This window comes from Carcharhinus amblyrhynchos, chromosome 11, assembly GCF_965287045.1.
Source record: "Carcharhinus amblyrhynchos chromosome 11, sCarAmb.v2.hapA, whole genome shotgun sequence".
NCBI classification, from domain to species: domain Eukaryota; kingdom Metazoa; phylum Chordata; class Chondrichthyes; order Carcharhiniformes; family Carcharhinidae; genus Carcharhinus; species Carcharhinus amblyrhynchos.
The window spans coordinates 54455625-54475212 of NC_137334.1; the positions used below are offsets into that span (position 1 = coordinate 54455625).

General features: G+C 42.1%; 1 protein-coding gene and 1 non-coding gene across 6 annotated transcripts in view; one reads left to right on the forward strand and one right to left on the reverse strand.

Annotated features, from left to right (window-relative positions):
- Positions 1 to 19588, reverse strand: part of LOC145350138 (coiled-coil domain-containing protein 148-like) — a 91720-nt gene that overhangs the window by 65616 nt on the left and 6516 nt on the right. For all 5 annotated transcript variants that reach the window (XM_080199110.1, XM_080199109.1, XM_080199108.1 and 2 more), the window contains one exon: positions 17016 to 17137. In XM_080199110.1, the coding sequence (XP_080055236.1) occupies positions 17016 to 17137 (122 nt within the window). The remainder of the gene's footprint in view (positions 1 to 17015; positions 17138 to 19588) is intronic.
- On the forward strand, positions 796 to 985 carry LOC145350441 (U2 spliceosomal RNA). The gene has a single exon (XR_013888212.1). It is a non-coding gene; the product is annotated as a U2 spliceosomal RNA (small nuclear RNA).

A 19588-nucleotide genomic window follows, 5' to 3' on the forward strand; every position in this document is an offset into this window, starting at 1 on the left:
CAAACAAAGTTTATTTAAGAATATAGGTAACGTGTATAGAAAGAAAATTAGCAATAACTTTTACCAATTACAAACAAGAAAAAAACAACCATGATATTGTATAAACCTTAATGCTAAATACCATTCCAACCAAACTCCATAAACAAAACCCATAGAAAATTAGCAAGAACTTTTATCAATTACAAACAAGAAACAAAACAACTACAATAATATATAACCTTAATGAATATCTCTAACGTGTTCCAATTAAAATCAAAACCCATAGACAACAAAAAATGCTTTTCACAGATTTAACACTGCACAGATTAATGCTCACTTGATATTGAGATCAAGGACATTAGTTAAATTCTGCAGGCTGATGTTCTTGAGACTCAGAACAGTCTGAAGACAAGACAATTTCCCAAAGAACCAGAGGGACTCTTGGTCCAGCCCCCAACAGCAGATTTTCTACTCCAGGAAGACTTTCAGCTAAACAGCAGAATTTTCCCAAAATCAGGAGGAGAGAGAAAAGACATTGCTTTCAGTCTGAGGTCCACTACCTTAAGCTAAACTCAAACCTACAGCTCAGAATTGAAAGTGAAAAAAAACCTTCTTGTAACCTGAACAGCCAACCAGTGTTTTTCCTCTCCGAACAGTCATTAAAAAAAAAACAATGTAAAAACAAACCCCACTGAAATGGAAATAAAAGGGCATTTGGTAGCAAAGCCAGCAACAATGGCATCACTGAAGCTGTGAGCTGCAGAAATCACATTTTTAACAAAAACGATTCTTAAAGGGAGACTAATACTTTTAGGGATCATCTCGGCCTTTTGGCTAAGATCAAGTGTAGTATCGACATGCTGCACTTGGTTGAAGTCATTAGGTTACATTTCAGCTTCATTTGAAGCAATTTTTTAAAGAGGCATTTTGGCCTTTTGGCTAAGATGCAAATAAGACCAAGCCTTGGAGGAGGAGCTACACCTACTCCAGTCAGCTTGGATCATGTAGATCAAGCCCAAGACAGGTGGTGAGAGCCCTGTCTTGTCAGCTTGGATCAGGAATGTCCCAACTTGTTGGGACTCTGAATTGGATTGGAATAAAGTTTAAAAACAAAACGACTAATGTCACACCATAAGGCTAGGTCCTTGTTCCCATATAATGATGAGCGTAAGTTGCACCTACTGCTGTTCGTAAGTAACTAGGGTAGCCATGGTGCCCTTTACCTCCAATTGCTCCCCTGTGTAGGTGACCAGCCTGGCCTTCATGCTTTCTAAATTGAAGAATTGAACCTCAGCCCAGAAGCGGTTATAAGTCTACTGCCAAATAATGGAGATTGCAACTCCAGTATCCATTTCAATTTTTATTGGGTGGCCATTTACTAACAATTCCACCATTATGGGGCAGCCTTTGCCATGGAGATGCAATTTAATTGCATTGTTCCTGTTTATGGACCTGGCTGCAAGTTATGGTCAAGTACTGGTATTGTCCTTCTCTCGAGATAGCATACATTTTGACTGTCCCTATCTCTTCTGCAATATACTTCCACAACTTTCTGGAATATAATTCCTAGGAATCTGAAGGCTGTCCCTGACTTCCATTGATTGCCTGGCTCCACTGCTGCTCGGGATGTTAGGATAGTTTACTGATATCATCATTCTCAGTCGAAGAACGGATGTTGCATAAGGCTCCTCACCTCAATTGGGGAACACCACTATCTGACATTCCCTGTAGTTCCTGAGCTCCTTTCTCTGCATTGTCCAACATTAGAGCTATATCAATTGCCTTCTTTAGATCCAAATTCGACTCCGCCAATAATTTTTTTGCACTATCACCTCATTAATTCCACAGATCAGTCTATCTCACAAGATGCCATTCCGGACTGGCATGAACTCACAGTGCTCAGCCAGGTCAGAAATCCAGTGACAGATATCCCAGGGGTCTGCCCTACCATGTTAAAGTGGTATTGCTGGAGTATTTTGGTAGCTTTAGAGTTAAAATAGCTTTTAACCAAATCCATCAATTCATTAAAGGTTTGGAGCCAGAGGCATCTGGGTAGATCAAGTTTTTGATTACACCGAAAGTCAGGACCCCACATGCCATAAACAGGTTCACTTTCTGCCTCGCATACCCCTCAATACTGTTGGCCTGAAAAAAGTAACACATGCACTCTGTGTGCTGAGCTCAGTCTTCAATGCTTGCATCATAGGCTTCAAGTTTCCCAAAAAGAGATATGTTTTTTACCAGAGGATTACTTGTCTCGATAGTAAAGATGGTCCACAGGGAAGAAAAAAAAATAATTTTACTGCTCATTACCAATGTCATAACCTTACTGAGGCTAGTCTTCTGTCACCAATCACACTTTTACTGACAGTGATGTCTGAGCATTGTTCAACAGAGCGCAGATCAGTCCTGAGAATATCAATACCAGCCTGAGTGGAGCCTGAGTGGTTTTAAACCCCCCATTGCTCCTTCCTTGATGGATGAGACTTCACTCATCTAATAGAGGAGCTCATATTCAATTTGGCTCATGGGGAGGTCTGTTCCTGATCCCCCGTACCCATCGTAACTGTAACATTTCTTTGTTTCTGGATCACTTTTCTGGACTTCCAGTAGGCATTTGATAAACTTCCATGTTACAGAGTTTTAACTAAAGTTAAATTTTATGGAAATGAAGGCAAATTATTGACCTGGTTAGAAAACTGGTTGGAAGGTAGAAGACCAGTGGAGACAATGGGCATAAATTTGAATTGGAAGCAAGTGTCTAGTGCCATCCCATAATGATCTTTGTTGGCCATCAATAAATATATTTATTAATGACATGAATAATACTTGAATAGAGAGCAATATATCTAAATTTGCAGTGATAGAAGGATTGGTGTGGTAAGTAGTGTAGATAGCATAAAATTATAAAGAGATGGTGATAGATCAAGCAAATGGGGAAAAATATAGCAGATGTAGCACCTTTGAAACTCACAACCTCTGACATCTAGAAGATCAAGAGCACTTGATATCTAGAAGATCAAGAACACCACCAAGCCACACACCACCCTGGCTTGGAACTATATCACTAGGTTAAAATCTCAGAACTCCCTCCCTAACAGCACTGTGTGTGTATCTACACCACATAGGCTGTAGGGAGTCAAAAAGATGGCTCACCACTACCTTCTCAAGGGCAATTAGAGATAAGCAATAAAAATGCTGGATAGAAAGTGACACCCACAACCTGAGAAACAATTTAAAAATAATGGATCTCAATGCATGTAACTGAGAGGCCACCACTTTTGGACCAAAATGAAAAAGTCAGAATTTTTTTAAAATGGCGAAATCAGAAGTGAAGTTTAAGAGAGATTTCAAGGCCTATGTATACAGATACTAAATTAGTGGTCAGAGACAATCTGAGCAATAGAACATAAAAAGAAGGAAGTTTTGCTATATCTATATAAAGCCTTGATTAGATCACATTTCAAACATAGTGTATATTCAGAAGAATATTACCAGGGGTACAAGGGTTAAACAAGTGATGAGTGCACTCAGTACAGCACACACTTTAGCCATGTTAACCCAACAGAACTACAATCACACAGCTCTTCCTTGAGCTTTTGCTCTGCCTGGATGATGCTCTGTAACTACAAAGTTGAAAAAATAAATCTTTTTATTCATAGGTTCCAACTCACTGAGGAGATTTCAGGCCAATCCAGATCCAACAACCTACTCAGAAATCTCTGTTCATGTTTTGACATCTGTGACAAATTCCAACAGCAACCAAAACAATTCACACATTTTAGAGACAGCTCTGTTCCTTGGGCCAAACCCTATCAGTGTACCAAGAAATCCATCAATTTTGAGTTATATTGCTTACAGACTAACAAACATGGATGAAAACATACTTCCAGCTATCTTCAGAGGTAGACGCATAATGAAAAGATATTACACATGCGAGGGCCCTGGAATATTTCAGGAGTAAGTTGAGGCTTTTCGAATTTTGTAAGGAATTGATAGGATAGAGAGAGAGATAAATATTTCTGTTTATCCAGGACAACAATCAAAGCTAGCATTCAGAAGGGAAGTTAGGATTCATGCAAAAGATGGTAGAAGCAGAGGAGTGTCTTCCACAAAAACCTGGGTGTGCCGAAACAAAATTGTATACAAAAATTACAATTCATGAGGACGGTAATGCTGAAACTGTGCCATCTCCTGGAGTCAGACCTTGAAACAACTTTCATGATTGGAGCAGCATTATCAGTGTCTATCATATAAAGTACTGCCTTGGATTTTCTGCGATGAGCTCTTTTTAATCGAAATCTTAAGATGCCGGTTAAATCTCACAAATGGAAGGGCATTGCTGCATTGTGCAGTGGAAAATATTCCTCCATGCCTGTAATTTCATTTATTTCTTAGGAAGAAGCAGCTATAATCACTTATACTGACTGACTGGATTCTTCAAATTATTGATGCTATGACGTGCTGCACTAATCCAGACTCCCAAGCATTTTCATAATCAGAAAGTGATTTCACTGCAAGAGACTGCAGTTGATTTGTCACCACAGATACGGAGTCAGGTATTTTTATGCTCACTACCGTAACATCCTTTGCAGTTTCTTTACAACAACAAATGATGGTAGCATTATCTAGGTGGCTGAAAAATTAGATATATGACCAATCAGGAACTGGAGCACCAGCTCATGAGAAGCTGAAGCACCTTAATACATTCTGAAAAGAATCACATCTGACTCAAAACAATTGCTGCAATTTAGCGCTCCTCTAGCCATAGATGCAAATCCCACAATGGCCGCTAAATCTCACAAGAGGCAAAAAATGATATTTGCACCATTGAGATTTCTGAACATGATCTTCCTTGGCCTGTTCTGATGATGTGATCAGGTTCATGCCTGGGAGGAATGTATAGTAAGTAAAGCCACCAGATAGAGTGGGACATCAAAATTCAGTCCTACGGCCAGGATTTTCTCTGATGATGGCAAAGTCTCATGTCAGGCAGAAAAAGTCGCATTGAGGCCGCTAACGGCAATGGTTGCTTTTCCTGCCATACAAATCGAAACATAGGAAAAACACTTGTAGACATGGGTTTCAGAATGTTTCGTGGGTGGGCAGCCTTTGATTTGCCTGCCCTGCCATCAAATCAAACATGATGATTTGCATTTTTACAGGCTGCCCCAACGGACGACTAACAGACCAGGAAAAAGATCCAGGTACACCCTCTGTATCAAGCTGGCACTATCCTGGCAGTACCCTCTCCCTCCTGAATGTTGCACTCATCTTCAAGCTCTCCTCGGAGTACTGCTCACTAGGTGCATGCCTTCTGAGACCAGTCGTGCTTCAGGCTGTTCTGGCAACATGCTGCCCTGGATGAATTTTTTGGTGTGGGGCATGATTCTAGCGTATGAATCCAATAATTATTTTATTATAATGAAGTTGTTGGTGTTCAACATCAGGAAACATGGTCTGTCACTGACAGAGAGAATGGGAATTGCTTCTTGCTTTGACATCATCGTGAAACACAACTTTGGCCTTCTTGTAATATTTTCCCTCCTGTTACTGAACATGCCTGATGCAAATGGGAGCAGAAAGTCTTGGTCTATGTTTCTGGAGTAGGACACAAATTCTTGAGAGTACAATCACTGAGCCAAAGCTGATGGAATCTTGTATATTGTTGGATAGGACAAGCACAAATAGTAAATGGATCATGTTGAGAAACTCATTTAAGAGACTGTGAAGTAAATATATTTTGTCAGACAAAAATTGCAACATTAAAAGATGTGGTCAATAAGGAATTCAATATATGTGCTAGAAATAAAAATAGGGATTTCATTAAGTATAAAATTGCAAGTATGATTAAAGCTGAGATGAGTATTTTTTTAAAAAAGTAAAAGAGGTGAAGAAATTGATTAGAAGAGCCAAAAAAGATAATAAGAAAATGGTTTTAGAAAACAAAAAATAGAATTTGCTAGTTTTCAATATTTTTGAGGGAAAAATGAGTTCCCAATTATAACCATGGAACTAATAGATATCCTTAATTATTTATCATATGTAACAGAATTTACAAATTAACCTGAGCAATACCTTTTCTATACAAGGTTGGAAATTAAAGGGCAGAGGAAGAAAAACTATTTGATCTAGAAATTATCTACAAAAAATGTGATAACACTGATCAAAAGTGAAAGCGAGTAAAGATTCCGATCTTAATGTACTTCAGGCCAAAGTACTGCAGGTGGTGGCAAAGGAAATTGGTCATCGATGATGCATATCTGAAGTGAATCATAAAATAAAAGTAGCTGTGTCATAGACCTCAGAGAAAAATGTGGTGTCAATTTATAAAAAATGGAAGAATAATCCAGAGAACTATAAATATACGAACCTGATATTGATAGTTGGGAAAATAATGCAGAATAGTTAATGATCAAGGAATGATTAAATATAATTAATATAAAGTTACATGTGACAGGTCCTTCTTAACAAAGCCAACATTTTTTGAGTTACTTGACAAAGGAAACTTATTAAACCATAGCAAAGCTTTTGATTTATATAGGAACTGATGTTACAATGTAATATATCTTGCAAAATGATGTTACAATGCGGTACATCATGCAATGATATGGGACTGTATCTTCTCTCGTGAGTTGCTAACTGGCCCCGATATCTACTTAGAGCTGGGAAGAAATCAGAGGTGGCAGTTTAGTGGATTGAAAACAAGGAAATATGGATTTTTGCAGGTCCTGCCGAATTTAATGGTAGAACCTATTTTCTAATGACTTTAAAAGGTTTCCCATCCTAGAAGCAGCTTAATTGGCAAGTGGGGAATTAGAAAGCAGCTGGCGTGCAGATTTTAGATAAGTATGAGATGTGAAAGTGGGACCAATCCTGGGCTAATGGTGGTGGTGTCCAACATTGTAGTGGGACATTTGGAATTCATTGGGGTGTGGTGTGTGGGGGAAGGGATATGTGTGAGAGGGTTGGGAGAATTTGGAGCTTATGGGGAGCAAAAAACAACTCTAGGTAGGGTGAACTGCTGGATAACTCAGCACAGAGATCATGGTAGGGATAAGTAGCCTGTGGTCACAGGTTGTAGAGCATGAGTAATAGTAATGGGGGAGTCAGAGACTGTGGGATCCAACTGCAGAATTTGTAAATAGGTTAGTTTGTGGACCGTCTGAGGAAACATTTGTACTGCTTTTTACCCACAAACAATGCTGTAAATGCACTTAGGTCATAGATGCATCCATTCTCACCACCTTTTACTTATCCAGTTCCATCCAACTTGGAAGGAAGTGGGCTGGGGGTCAGGTTTGAGAATTTTTGTTTTTTTCACTTCCCACCTGCACTCAATCTACCTCATTGGAGGTTAAACTTTACCCCATTCAAAGAAAGCAAAAGTAAAGAAGCAGGCAATGAAACAACATGACGACCAACTTTAGTCACAAATACAGGCTTTTTTAGATCGGAAGCACTCTCTCAACAATCGCCCTCACCAGAGTTCAAGGTAGTAACTTCTCACAGATATTTATTTTGGGTCAGAGAAAGTGAACGTCTCCTCCAAGGAAACCAACTATTAGCAGGTATTATATTTTCCCAGATATCCTCTTAAGTAATTTGGTGCCCAGGTTATAACTACCGAGATATTATGAGGGTCCAGGGGTCTCTCTTCAAAGATTGTGGGGGTGATTCTCCCATTCCCACCTGCTAATTTTTTGTTGGGTCGAGCTGGGAGGTTCATACATGTGCCAATTTACAGGATTCATGCATGCATTCCTGATGCATGCATATCTCCCAGTGACAGATATCTGGCAGTCGGGATCACACTGGAAACCAGTGGGAAAAGCAGGTAGGTGATTTTAATCTTATTTGAATTTATTTTAAGTGAGATTATCGGGCCCTGGACTAAATTCTCCTACCCCTCCAGTACAATTTCATTCTGGCAGGTTTAGAGCAGCTCCCCACTTCCAGAGAACTAGCAGGAGACCCTGCTGGAGTGAAACAATGGGGACTCCTAGGGTGTCAGAATGGTGGGGGATGCCTCCTGGGCATGGGCACCCTGTCAGTGCCAGCCTGTGCCCCCAGCACTACCCAAGTGGCAAAATGCCCATGCCCAGGCATTGGGCAGTGCCAAGGGGGCAGAGTCAGTTGGGGTGGGGCCTAGGGGCAGGGTTTAGGAGCAATTAATGGGGGTGGGGGTGGGGGGGATCCGACTGCCAATCTGCATGGGGATTGGTGAGGACTGGACAGGGGCTAATTCTCAGGGCAGGCTGGAGGGGTCCGCTGGGAGGGGGTGTGCCTGGATGGAAGGGGAGAGCGATCATAACTGCTGGTGGGGGCGCGCAGAGACCAGGGTGCTCTAGGACAGGAGAGGGTTTGGGGCTGGCCCCGGAATTACCATGGAGGCCATGATGGGGCTGTTGGGGGGGGTGGGGGGGAGGGGGGCAGCATTGTGGGGGTTGTGTGCTGGCCAACAATCGAGCTGGTCAGCAAAGTGCAGGCTGAGTTCAGGGCCACTGCACGTGCACAAAGGCCCAGAACTGTCAGACTCCGGCATGAATAGGCTCTGCCCCCCCAAGCTTTTAATGATATTCATGGTCGTGACCTCTGCATTGCGCAGAGTGGGGAGATTCTTGTCTGAACTCCCATTGACAAAACAATTGTGATTTACACCAGTTTTCCGACAAATTCAGCACTTAGAACTTTTTTGGGCGATTCGCCCCCTGTCTCTTCCCACTTTCAGAAAATACAAGAGAGATGGGTTCTTAAACTGCATGTGGAAGACTGAAAGAGATGTTATACTTTACCAACTTACTTACAAGTTTATTACAGAACTATTTAATATGCAATATACTTTAAAGTGGATAAGTGCATCACAAATATGACTGTAAAGATTAAAAACATAGACATAGTTCTAATACAGAATCCAATAAGACTTTAAAAATAAAATGCTACAGCTAACACAAATTTAAGAATATTCATCAACATTCAAAAGAATGCATCACCTGAGTCCCAAATTAGGGCAGTTGGACAGAAAAGCTGTCTGCTTTACAGTATCCAACTCCTTGACAACTGGAGAAACATTAAAGGGGTTCTCCCAGTACCCTTCTACACTGTTTCTGTTGTTCTGAAAGGAATAAATAATTATTTAGCAGCAAAAGGTATTACCTCTTTGTTTAACTCTTCCACTTAGATGAGTCCTTATTATTCCCTATTATTTATTTGCTAAAGTGGTTTTATTATTCTCATTATAAGCCGGCATATGATCATCATGTTCTGAAATATGCCCTTAATCTACTTCCTGTTTACCTCCAATTGTTTTTATTTCTATAGGAATGATTTTAAACATTTTATAGAGTAATACATTTTTAAAGTTTGTTTTTCTAATCTGCTAAGGTAAGACTCCTGAATAAATAAAGACAGATACCATCATAAAAGCTTTTAAGTTCCTTTGAAAAATCACTTTAGAGGCTTTTTCTTATTCTTGCTTAGTGTGAAGAGAACTGATGTTATTTTATGTATAGTACAGACGAGAGTCTGTTTAACACCTGTCAAAACCAAAACTTTTGGGTAAAAATGGCTATACTTGAATATGTATCCACTTTCTCAATTCTAAAGTACAATAGCCTAAATATACATAAATTCCATCTATTTATTCATATATATCCTTCACAATCAGAGAAATCAGTTTTGAGGTAATGATGTTTTGGTGAATATAAGTGAATGAAGGGACCAGACCAGACCAGAACATCTCAAAATTGGCAACAAATTTAGTAACAAACAACTGAGCACCATATTATGTTGGAGCTATCCTGGAATTGAAGAGTATGAAAAAGGACAACAATGTTGGAAGGTCAGAAGCTCTGAGGAAAGATAAAAGTGATACGGATATTCACGTTAGTGGAAAAAGGTGCGTGGAGTTGGCCTTATAGAAGCACTCAGAAATGGTTTGGAAATAATTAAGCCGTCGCCAACCACACTTTATGATAACGGGACATGAATTCATCCTTAAATGCGAAACAGTAAATGTGCTATAAAGATATAAATGCAGAGTACCCCTCCCAGAAGTGTGGTGCTGAGATGTTTTATGCTTTAAGAGAGAGGCAAGTGGCTGTGGAAGGCTAGAAGTAAAGTGGAATAAAAAGTTTGATCCTTTGAAATCAGCTAGTTGGATCAAAATAATTGTCTCTGGTCCCCTAATGTTCAGTAAGAAATCTCACAACATCAGGTTAAAGCCTAACAGGTTTATTTGGTAGCACAAGCCACAAGCTTTTGGAGCACTGTCCCTCATCAGGTGAGTGGGAGTTCTATTCATAAACAGGGCATATATAGATACAAACTCAATTTACAAGATAATGGTTGGAATGGTACAGACAACGTGAATGGAGAGAGGGGTAAGCACAGGTTAAAGAGATGTTATTGTCTCCAGCCAGGACATTAGTGAGATTTTACAAGCCCAGGCAAGTCATGGGGGTTACAGATAGTGTGACATGAACCCAACTTCCTGGTTGAGACCATCCTCATGTCAAACAAACACAAATTAAAAAAAAAGGTGACACCGCTCACCATTGGCACTTGGAACGTGTGCACGCTTCTGGGCAATCCCACAGTAGATAGACCAGAGAGAAGAACAGCCTTAGTTGCCAGACAGCTTGCAAGATACAACATTGACATTGCAGCCCTGAGTGAAACTCATCTTGCCAACGTAGGTCAGTTGTCTGAAACTGGAGGTGGATACACTTTTTTTCTGGAGCAGTCACGGCAGCGATCAGCATCATGATGCTGGAGTTGGATTCGCCGTCAGGAGTCACCTTGTTCAGAAACTTGATTGTCTACCCAAGGGTGTGAACAACCGGCTTGTGACATTACAGCTTCCACTACAGAACAGAAGTCAAGCCACCCTGATCAGCACCTGTGCCCCCACAATGAACAACCCGGACGAGATGAAAGACAAGTTCTACGAAGAACTAGCCGCCCTACTAACAGCAGTGAGCAGGACTGACAAGCTGATCTTGCTTGGCGATTTCAATGCCAGAGTAGGGTGTGACTCTGAATCTGGCAGGGAGTCATTGGGAGGCATGGAGTGGGCAAATGTAACAGTAACGGCCTACTCTTAATGAAGACCCGTGCAGCACACAACCTCCTTATCACCAACATAACCTTCCATCTGCCTACCCGTAACAAGACTCCTGGATGCACCCCCGCTCTAAGCATTGGCATCTTATCGACTATGTCATTGTCAGGAGAAAAGACAAACAGGATGTCAGAGTAACCAAGGCTATGTATGGTGCTGTCTGCTGTACGGATCACAGGCTCATTGTCTCCAAAATGAGGCTCTGCAGCAGACCAAGAGGCGACCAGAAGGAAGCAAGGTTATGAAAAGAATCAATGCAGCCAAGCTAAAGAACCCCAGCATAGCTTCAGCACTGGCTGAAGACTTAGAAATCAAGCTTGCTGAGCTACACCTCACAGGCAGCACTGTGGACGACTGGGAACGCTTCAGGGATGCTGTCCAATCATCTGCACTGAAGATGCTCGGGCCCTCAACCCACAAGCAGCATGACTAGTTCGATGAGAATGATGAGGAGATACAGGCTCTACCTGTTGAAAATCACCATCTTCATCGGGCCTGTCAGAACGACCCATCATCAGCTGCCAAGAAAAATGCTTTTACCAGTGTTTGCAGGACAGTCCAGAATAAACTGTATAAAATGCAGGATGCCTGGCTGAGTGCCAAGGCAGATGAAATACAGAGATATGCTGACAGACATGACTTGAAACATTCTATGAAGCCCTCAACACTCTCTATGGATCTCAGTCTCTTGGGAGATCCCCCCTCCTGAGTACCGATGGTACAACCCTCATTACAGAGAGGACTCAGGTCCTGCAGAGATGGGCTGAACACTTTGAAGCTGTCCTCAACCGACCATCATCCATTAATGATGAGGCAATAGACAGGATTCCCCAGGTCAATATCAACAGTGCCATGGATGACCCACCGGTAGTAGCTAAAGTCATGAAAGCTGTCAGCCAGCTATCCAGTGGCAAAGCCCCAGGGCAGATGCCATACCCACAACGATCTACAAAGCTGCTGGTCCTGTACTTATTGTGAAGCTCACTGAATTGTTCCAGTCCTTTTGGAAGCAAGGATGCATTCTTCAGGAACTTAAAGATGCTTCCATCGTACACGTCTACAAGAGAAGGGAAATCGGCAAGTATGCAACAACCACCAAGGAATCTTGCTGCTCTCCATCACAGGTAAAACCCTCACAAGAGTCCTGCTAAATCATCTGGTCACTCATCTGGAGCTGGGCCTGCTTCCAGAATCACAGTGTGGCTTCTGCAAAGGTCACCGGACTATTGACATGACTTTTGCTGCGTGCCAACTTCATGAGAACTGTCAGGAGCAGAATCATGAGCTCAACACAACCTTTGTTGATCTCGCGAAAGCCTTCGAAACTGTCAGCTGACAAGGCCTGTGGAGGATCATGTTAAAGTTCGGCTGCCTCCCCCAAATTCATTCAGATGGTACGCCAGCTCCACGATGGCATGATGGCCAGAGTACTGGATGGCGGAGAATCCTCTGAGGCATTCCCAGTCGCCAATGGCAACAAATAGGAATCAGCCTCAAGTACAGAGCGGATGGGAAGCTCTTCAACCTGAGGAGACTTCAAAGTGAAGGAGACTGTTCTGAAAGACTTCCTCTTTGCCAATGACTGCGCCCTGTATGCTGGCTCAGAGCCAGAGATGCAAGTCAGTATGGATAAATTTTCCACGGCTTGTGACAACTTAAACTCACCATCAACATTAAAAAGACCGAAGTCATGCACCAGCCTACTCCTCATGAACCGTACATAGAACCCATAATCACAATCAAAGGGCAGAAACTACAGGCAGTGGACCAGTTCTTGGTAGCACCCTCTCCCAAACAGCGACTATTAATACAGAAGTTAACTGCAGAATAGCAAAGGCAAGTTCTGCTCTCGGTACACTGCACTCCGCTGATGGGAACATCAAGGAACCAGCCCAGCAACAAACTGTAGGTCTACAGCGCTGTGGTATTCACTAACCTCCTGCATGCCTGTGTAAAGTGGACTGTGTATTGAAGGCATGCAAGACAACTCAATCATTTCTACATGACCTGTCTTTGCAGAATATTACGCATTAGATGGCAAGACAAAGTACCAGACACTGAAGTTCTCTCTAGAGCAAGTCTACCATCAATCCACACACTGCTGATGACAGTGCAGACCCGGTGGGCAGGTCATGTCATCCTTATGCCAAACGAGCACATATCCAAGCAGCTCCTTTTTGGGGAACTCTCTGCTGGAAGATCCTCACATGAGGGGCAGAAGAAACGTTACAAAGACATAAGAACATAAGAAATAGGAGCAGGAGTAGGCCATCTAGCCCTTCGAGCCTGCCCCGCCATTCAATAAGATCATGGCTGATCTGTCGTGGCTCAGTTCCACATTCCCGCCCTCTCCCCATAACCCTTAATCCCCTCTCTTATCAAAAACCCATCAACCCGCGTCTTAAAAATATTTAGCAAGGTGGCCTCCACCACTTCAACGGGCAGAGAATTCCATAGATTCACCACCCTTTGAGTGAAGAAGTTCCTCCTCAACTCCGTTCTAAACCGCCCCCCCTTTATCTTGAGGCTGTGCCCCCTAGTCCTACTATCCTTTCTGAGCGGGAAGAGTCTCTCCACTTCTATCCTATCCATCCCATTCATCATCTTATACGTCTCAATGAGATCTCCCCTCATTCTTCTAAACTCTAACGAGTACAAGCCTAGTTTATTCAGCCTCTCCTCATAGCTCAACCTCCTCAACTCTGGCATCAGCCTAGTAAACCTCCTCTGCACTCCCTCCAAGGCCAAAATATCCTTGCATAAGTACGGCGCCCAAAACTGCACACAGTACTCCAGCTGCGGCCTCACCAATGCCCTATACAGCCGCAGCAAGACCTCCCTACTTTTATATTCAATCCCCCTCGCTATGAAGGCCAGCATCCCATTCGCCTTCCTGACCACCTGCTGCACCTGCAAGCTGGGTTTTTGCGACTCATGCACAAGGATCCCAAGGTCCCTCTGCACCGTCGCCTGCTGCAGTTTTTCGCCACGTAAGTATAATCCTTCCTACCATTATTCCTACCAAAGTGGACCACCTCGCACTTGCCAACATTAAATTCCATTTGTCATTTCCTGGCCCATTCGCCCAGCCTATCTAGATCCTTCTGTAGACTCTCCATACCCTCCGCACAATTTGCCGTTCCACCAATCTTGGAGTCATCAGCAAATGTCGACACCCTACACTCGGTTCCCTCCTCCAGATCATCTATATAAATGGTAAATAGCTGAGGCCCCAGCACCGACCCCTGGGGCACTCCACTAGTCACCATCCGCCAATCCGAATAGCACCCATTGACCCCTACTCTCTGCCTCCTATTTGACAACCAATCCTCTATCCACGCTAACACCCTACCCCCAACTCCATGTCCCCTGACCTTCTGCAATAACCTCTTGTGAGGTACCTTGTTAAACGCCTTCTGAAAATCAAGAAAGACCACATCCACCGGCTCTCCTCTATCCACCGCCCTAGACACAACCTCATAGAACTCCAGTAAATTTGTCAGACACGACTTCCCTTTAACGAAACCGTGCTGCATCTGCTCTATCAAGCAATTCCTCTCAAGATGCCTCGCTATTTCCTCCTTGATGACGGATTCTAACATTTTACCTACAACAGTCGTTAAACTAACCGGCCTATAATTCCCTGCCTTTTGCCTGGCACCCTTCTTAAACAATGGCGTAACATTAGCCGCTTTCCAATCTTCCGGCACTTCCCCGTAATCCAGCGACGTCTGGAAAATAACCACCAAGGCATCCACTATCACCTCCGCCATTTCTTTCAGAACCCTCGGATGCATTCCATCCGGTCCTGGCAACTTGTCCACAATCAGCCCCTCCAGTCTGTCGAGCACCTCCTCTCTAGTAACAGTAATGTCATTAAGACCCTCCAGTCCTACCACCTTTCCATCTCTAACACCCAGCAAATTATTCACGTCCTCCTCCGTGAAGACAGAAGCAAAAAAGTTATTCAGGACCTCAGCCATATCCCCATCCCCTACCAATAAGTCCCCCTTATCATCCTCTAAGGGACCAACATTCACCCTAGCCAGCCTCTTCCTTTTTATACACACTCAAGGCCTCCCTGAAATCGCCTGACAGAGAAACGACCATCTGGAAAACACTGGCACAAAACCGCCCTACCTGCTGCTGCCTCATCCACAAGGGCTGTCAAGCTTATGAAGCAAGGTACATTGTTGAAGCACAACTTAAGCGCGAGCTGCGCAAATCCAGACAGCCACCAGCGTAACAACTACAGTGCCTACACAAGTGTGTCCAATATGTGCCAGGACATTCCGTGCCCAAATTAGCCTGATCAGCCATCTTCGAATACATTGCATCCAGCCTCAAAATGAATAATGGTGTCGAGGTCCTCATCGACAATGATGGACAAACAACTACACAGATAGTGTGACATGAACCCAACTTCCCGGTTGAGACCGTCCTCATGTGTGCGGAACTTGGCTATCAGTTTTTGCTCAGTGATTTTGTGTTGTCATGTGTCATGAAGGCCCCCTTGGAGAATGCTTACCCGAAGATCAGAGGCTGAATGCCCAAGACTGCTAAAGTGTTACACTACAGGAAGAGAACACTCCTGTCTGGTGGTTGTTGAGTGGTGTTCATTCATCCGTTGTTATAGCGTCTGCATGGTCTCCCCAATTTACCATGCCTCAGGACATCCTTTCCCTGCATAATACACATCTCTTTAAAAACTGATAGCCAAGTTCCACGCTCATGAGGACAGTCTCAACCGGGATCTTGAGTTCATGTCACACTGTAACTGCCACGACTTACCTCTCTAACCGTCCTGGCTGGAGACAATACAAATCTCTTTAATCTGTGCTTAACCCCCTCTCCACTCACATTGTCTTTATCTTTAAGACTTGATTACCTGTAAAGACTCGTATTCCAACCGTTATCTTGTAAATTGAGTTTGTATCTATATATGCCCTGTTTGTGAACAGAACTCCCACTCACCTGATGAAGGGGCTGTGATCTGAAAGCTTGTGGCTTGTGCTACCAAATAAATCTGTTGGACTTTAACCTGGTGTTGTGAGACTTTTTACTGTGCTTACCCCAGTCCAATGCTGGCATCTCCACATCATCCCTAATGTTCTACAAAGGAATTGGATCAAGTGGGTTGAATAGTTAGTTTGCTTACATAACATCATGCATCTTCATTAACCACGTCCAAATGGAGTTTATTTGATTGCCTTAGTTGTCCCTAAAATTTGTCATAGCAATTTTTTTGTGCCATTGCTTCCCCCAGGTATTAGGGTTTACTAGAAATATGGGATGGTGATACATGAGATACTGATGGTCTTTTCGACCCTGTCTCTATACAAGAGGAGAATGGGGATGAAGAAAGAAAAGGGAAGAACAGTGAACAGAATAAACTCTTTAAATCCTACTTATAATTTAAAATTTATTTTTTACTACATAGGGTTGATAGTCTGATATTTATGTATTTTTATTCTTACAGTTGTTTCACAGTCATAATAGATGAAGAAGCATCTTAAAGAAAATCCAATCAGCAAGCTACCACCAGATCAAAGGTTAAGCATATGTTTTGAAATTAACATTTTCATAGCTGGCGTGCAATCGTGGTGATTTTTTTTCCTTTCTGTTTGAGTTTCTATGCCAAAACACTGCATTCTGCAAAGTTCCCCAGCTGTAAGGCAAGGTGGTGACCTGCTTTCTGCAAGTCAATGTGGAGAGATGTGTAGAAATGGTCACCTGAGTACACAAATTGATGCCTGTTCTGTAATTCTGCGATGAAAGAGATAAAATTGAGAACTTGCCACGTAGGGCAATGAGAAAATAGAGGAATTTTCTGATAAACTTTTTTATAATCTTTTGTTAATAACCATTCATGATATGGATTATTTGTTATTAACTATGCACAAAAATGATTTACCTTAAGATCAGTATCAAGGCATGCCATCTTTTTAGCTTCAGCCAGAGCGTGAAGTTGTCCATAGTCAACTGGTTTGTACTTCTGACTTCCAAGGCCATTCATCATTCTTATCACCAACTTCTCTAATAAAAAATTATAAAAACATAAAAACTATCAATGCATGCTCAGGGTTCATTGTACAAGACAAAATAAAATGTTGCGGTCAACATCTTAATTCTTCAATTAATACTTAGTTTTACATTGCATCATAGGACAATTATAGCACATACAAAGACCATTCAGCCTGCCACATCCATCTCTTCAGGAGCAATTCAGCTAATCCCACTCCTCTGTCTTTTTGTCATCGGCCTGCAATTTTTTTTCTGAAGATAGTTATCTTATTTCATTTTGAAATTCACACCAGAATCCACCTCCACAACATTCTCAGGCAATATATTACAGATCCTAATGACTCACTGTGCCTAAGAAATAAAATTCCTCCTGTTGCTTCTAGAAAATCAATTTATATTGGTGTCCTCTAGTTCTCAACCCTCCACCAACAGGAATGGTTTCACCCTATCTGTCTGGACTCCTCATCATTTTGAGCACTCTTACCAAATTTTCTTTCAACTTTCTCTTCTTTAAGGAAAACAGCCCCACCTTCACCAATAAAGCTATGCAACGGAGGTCTCTCATCCTGGAATATTTTTTGTAGATCTTTTCTGCACGCTCCCTAGTGCGTTCACGTACTTCTTAAAGTGTGTTGTCCAGAATTGAACACAATACACCAGTTGATGCTAAGTAAGTATTTTATAAAAGTTCCCAAGAACTTCCTTGCTTTTATACCTCTATTTATAAGGCTCAGGGTCTCATATGCATTCTTGACCTGCCATGCCCCTTTCAATGATTTATGCACACATACACCAAGGTCTGCCTGGTCCTGTATGTCTTTTAGAACTGTATCCTTTATTTTAGATTGCTCTCTTCATTCTTCCTATCAGCTTGTATCACTTCACTCTTCTCCACATTAAATTTTGTCAACCCATTCTACTGGCAGTGTCTTCTTGGAGTTTATCATTATCCTTCCCACAGTTCATAATACTTGCAAATTTTGTCATCTGCATATTCAAACCTTAACATAGATCAGCAAACTGTGAAGACCATCCCACTATATACCTTCTTCTAGTTGGAAAACAACAGTTTACCATGACTCCCTGGATCCTGTCACTCAGCCAACGTTGTATCCACGCTGCCACTGTCTCCTTTATTACAGGGGCTTTAAGTTTGCTGACAAGTCTGTTATGTGGCTTCATTTGGCCTTTGGAAGTTCATGTACAGCACATTGATTACCATCAATCTTGTTATCTCATTGACATAGCTTTATTTAAAAAAAACTCAATCAAATTAATTAAACACATTTTGCCTTAATTAACCCGCATTTGTTGAAGTTACCTTTGTTTCAGATTATCATTTCTGACAGCTTTCCCAACAAACAAGATCAAACTGTAGTTGCTGGGTTCATTCTCATACACTTTTTTGAACTAAGGTATAACATCTACAATTCTAGAACATTCTGACACCACCCATGCACCTAAGGTGGAATGCAAGATTTTGGCCAATGCCTCTACAATTTCCCCATGTACTTCCCTCTTTATCCTTGCTCCATCTGATCTGATCCTGGTGACGTTTTGGGCAAAATATTGTGTTTTCACTGGTAGAGAGTTGGAAGTGAGAAAGATATGTACTTAGGCAGGTGTGCCAGAAACCTGCTGCCTTCTCACCTCCACTAGAATTAAGTCCTAAGTGGGAAAACCCATGACTTCCCTTCCCCATTATACATTGAGGCCCTTAAGAGACAAATTAAGTCATTGGTTAAGTGACCTAAAGGCCTTATCCTGCCACCACTGGTATTAACTTAGTGGTGGACAGGTCTGTCAATCCAGTGACTCCTGTGTCTATCCTTCCAGCAGAAGCCACAAACTCAGTGACACTGCTGAACACAAGAACCAGTGGCCTCTAATTGGCCTACAATTTTTGGTAGATGTGACTTCCTCCTGGGGTCCTGAGTCCAGGGCAAGGCCTACACTGTCTTCGCCTCTGCCTAATTCATTTGTGGTTGCTTAAGCCTTCATGAAAAGAGACAGCATGGGTCGCTGGCTGGCTCACTATACAGTAGGTGAGATCCCTAACACTCTGCCAATCAATGTTTCTATTCACCTCTTTTTTTTAATAATTAATGTTTAGCCCATCAAGTGAATGAAATGCCACCTCTTATACTCCAGCTTTGGCAGCAGCATCTTCCTTGGTAAAGATGGATGCAATGTGCTTATTTAGTCATGCCCCCTGTCTCCCTGAATAGGTCCATTTTTGATCCCTAATCAGACTTACTCCTCCTTTTACCAGACAGACTGATGTGAGGATTTATGTTAATTATATATTGTTTTGCTTTTGATAAAATACGCACCTCTACATCACTGCTACTTAACTACTTAATTGACTGTCCTATTCAATTCACATGATATATTTTAAATCCATTGAAGTTTTATTAGTTATTAACAAAATTCATAAAATCCTGTCAAGATAGAACAAAAATA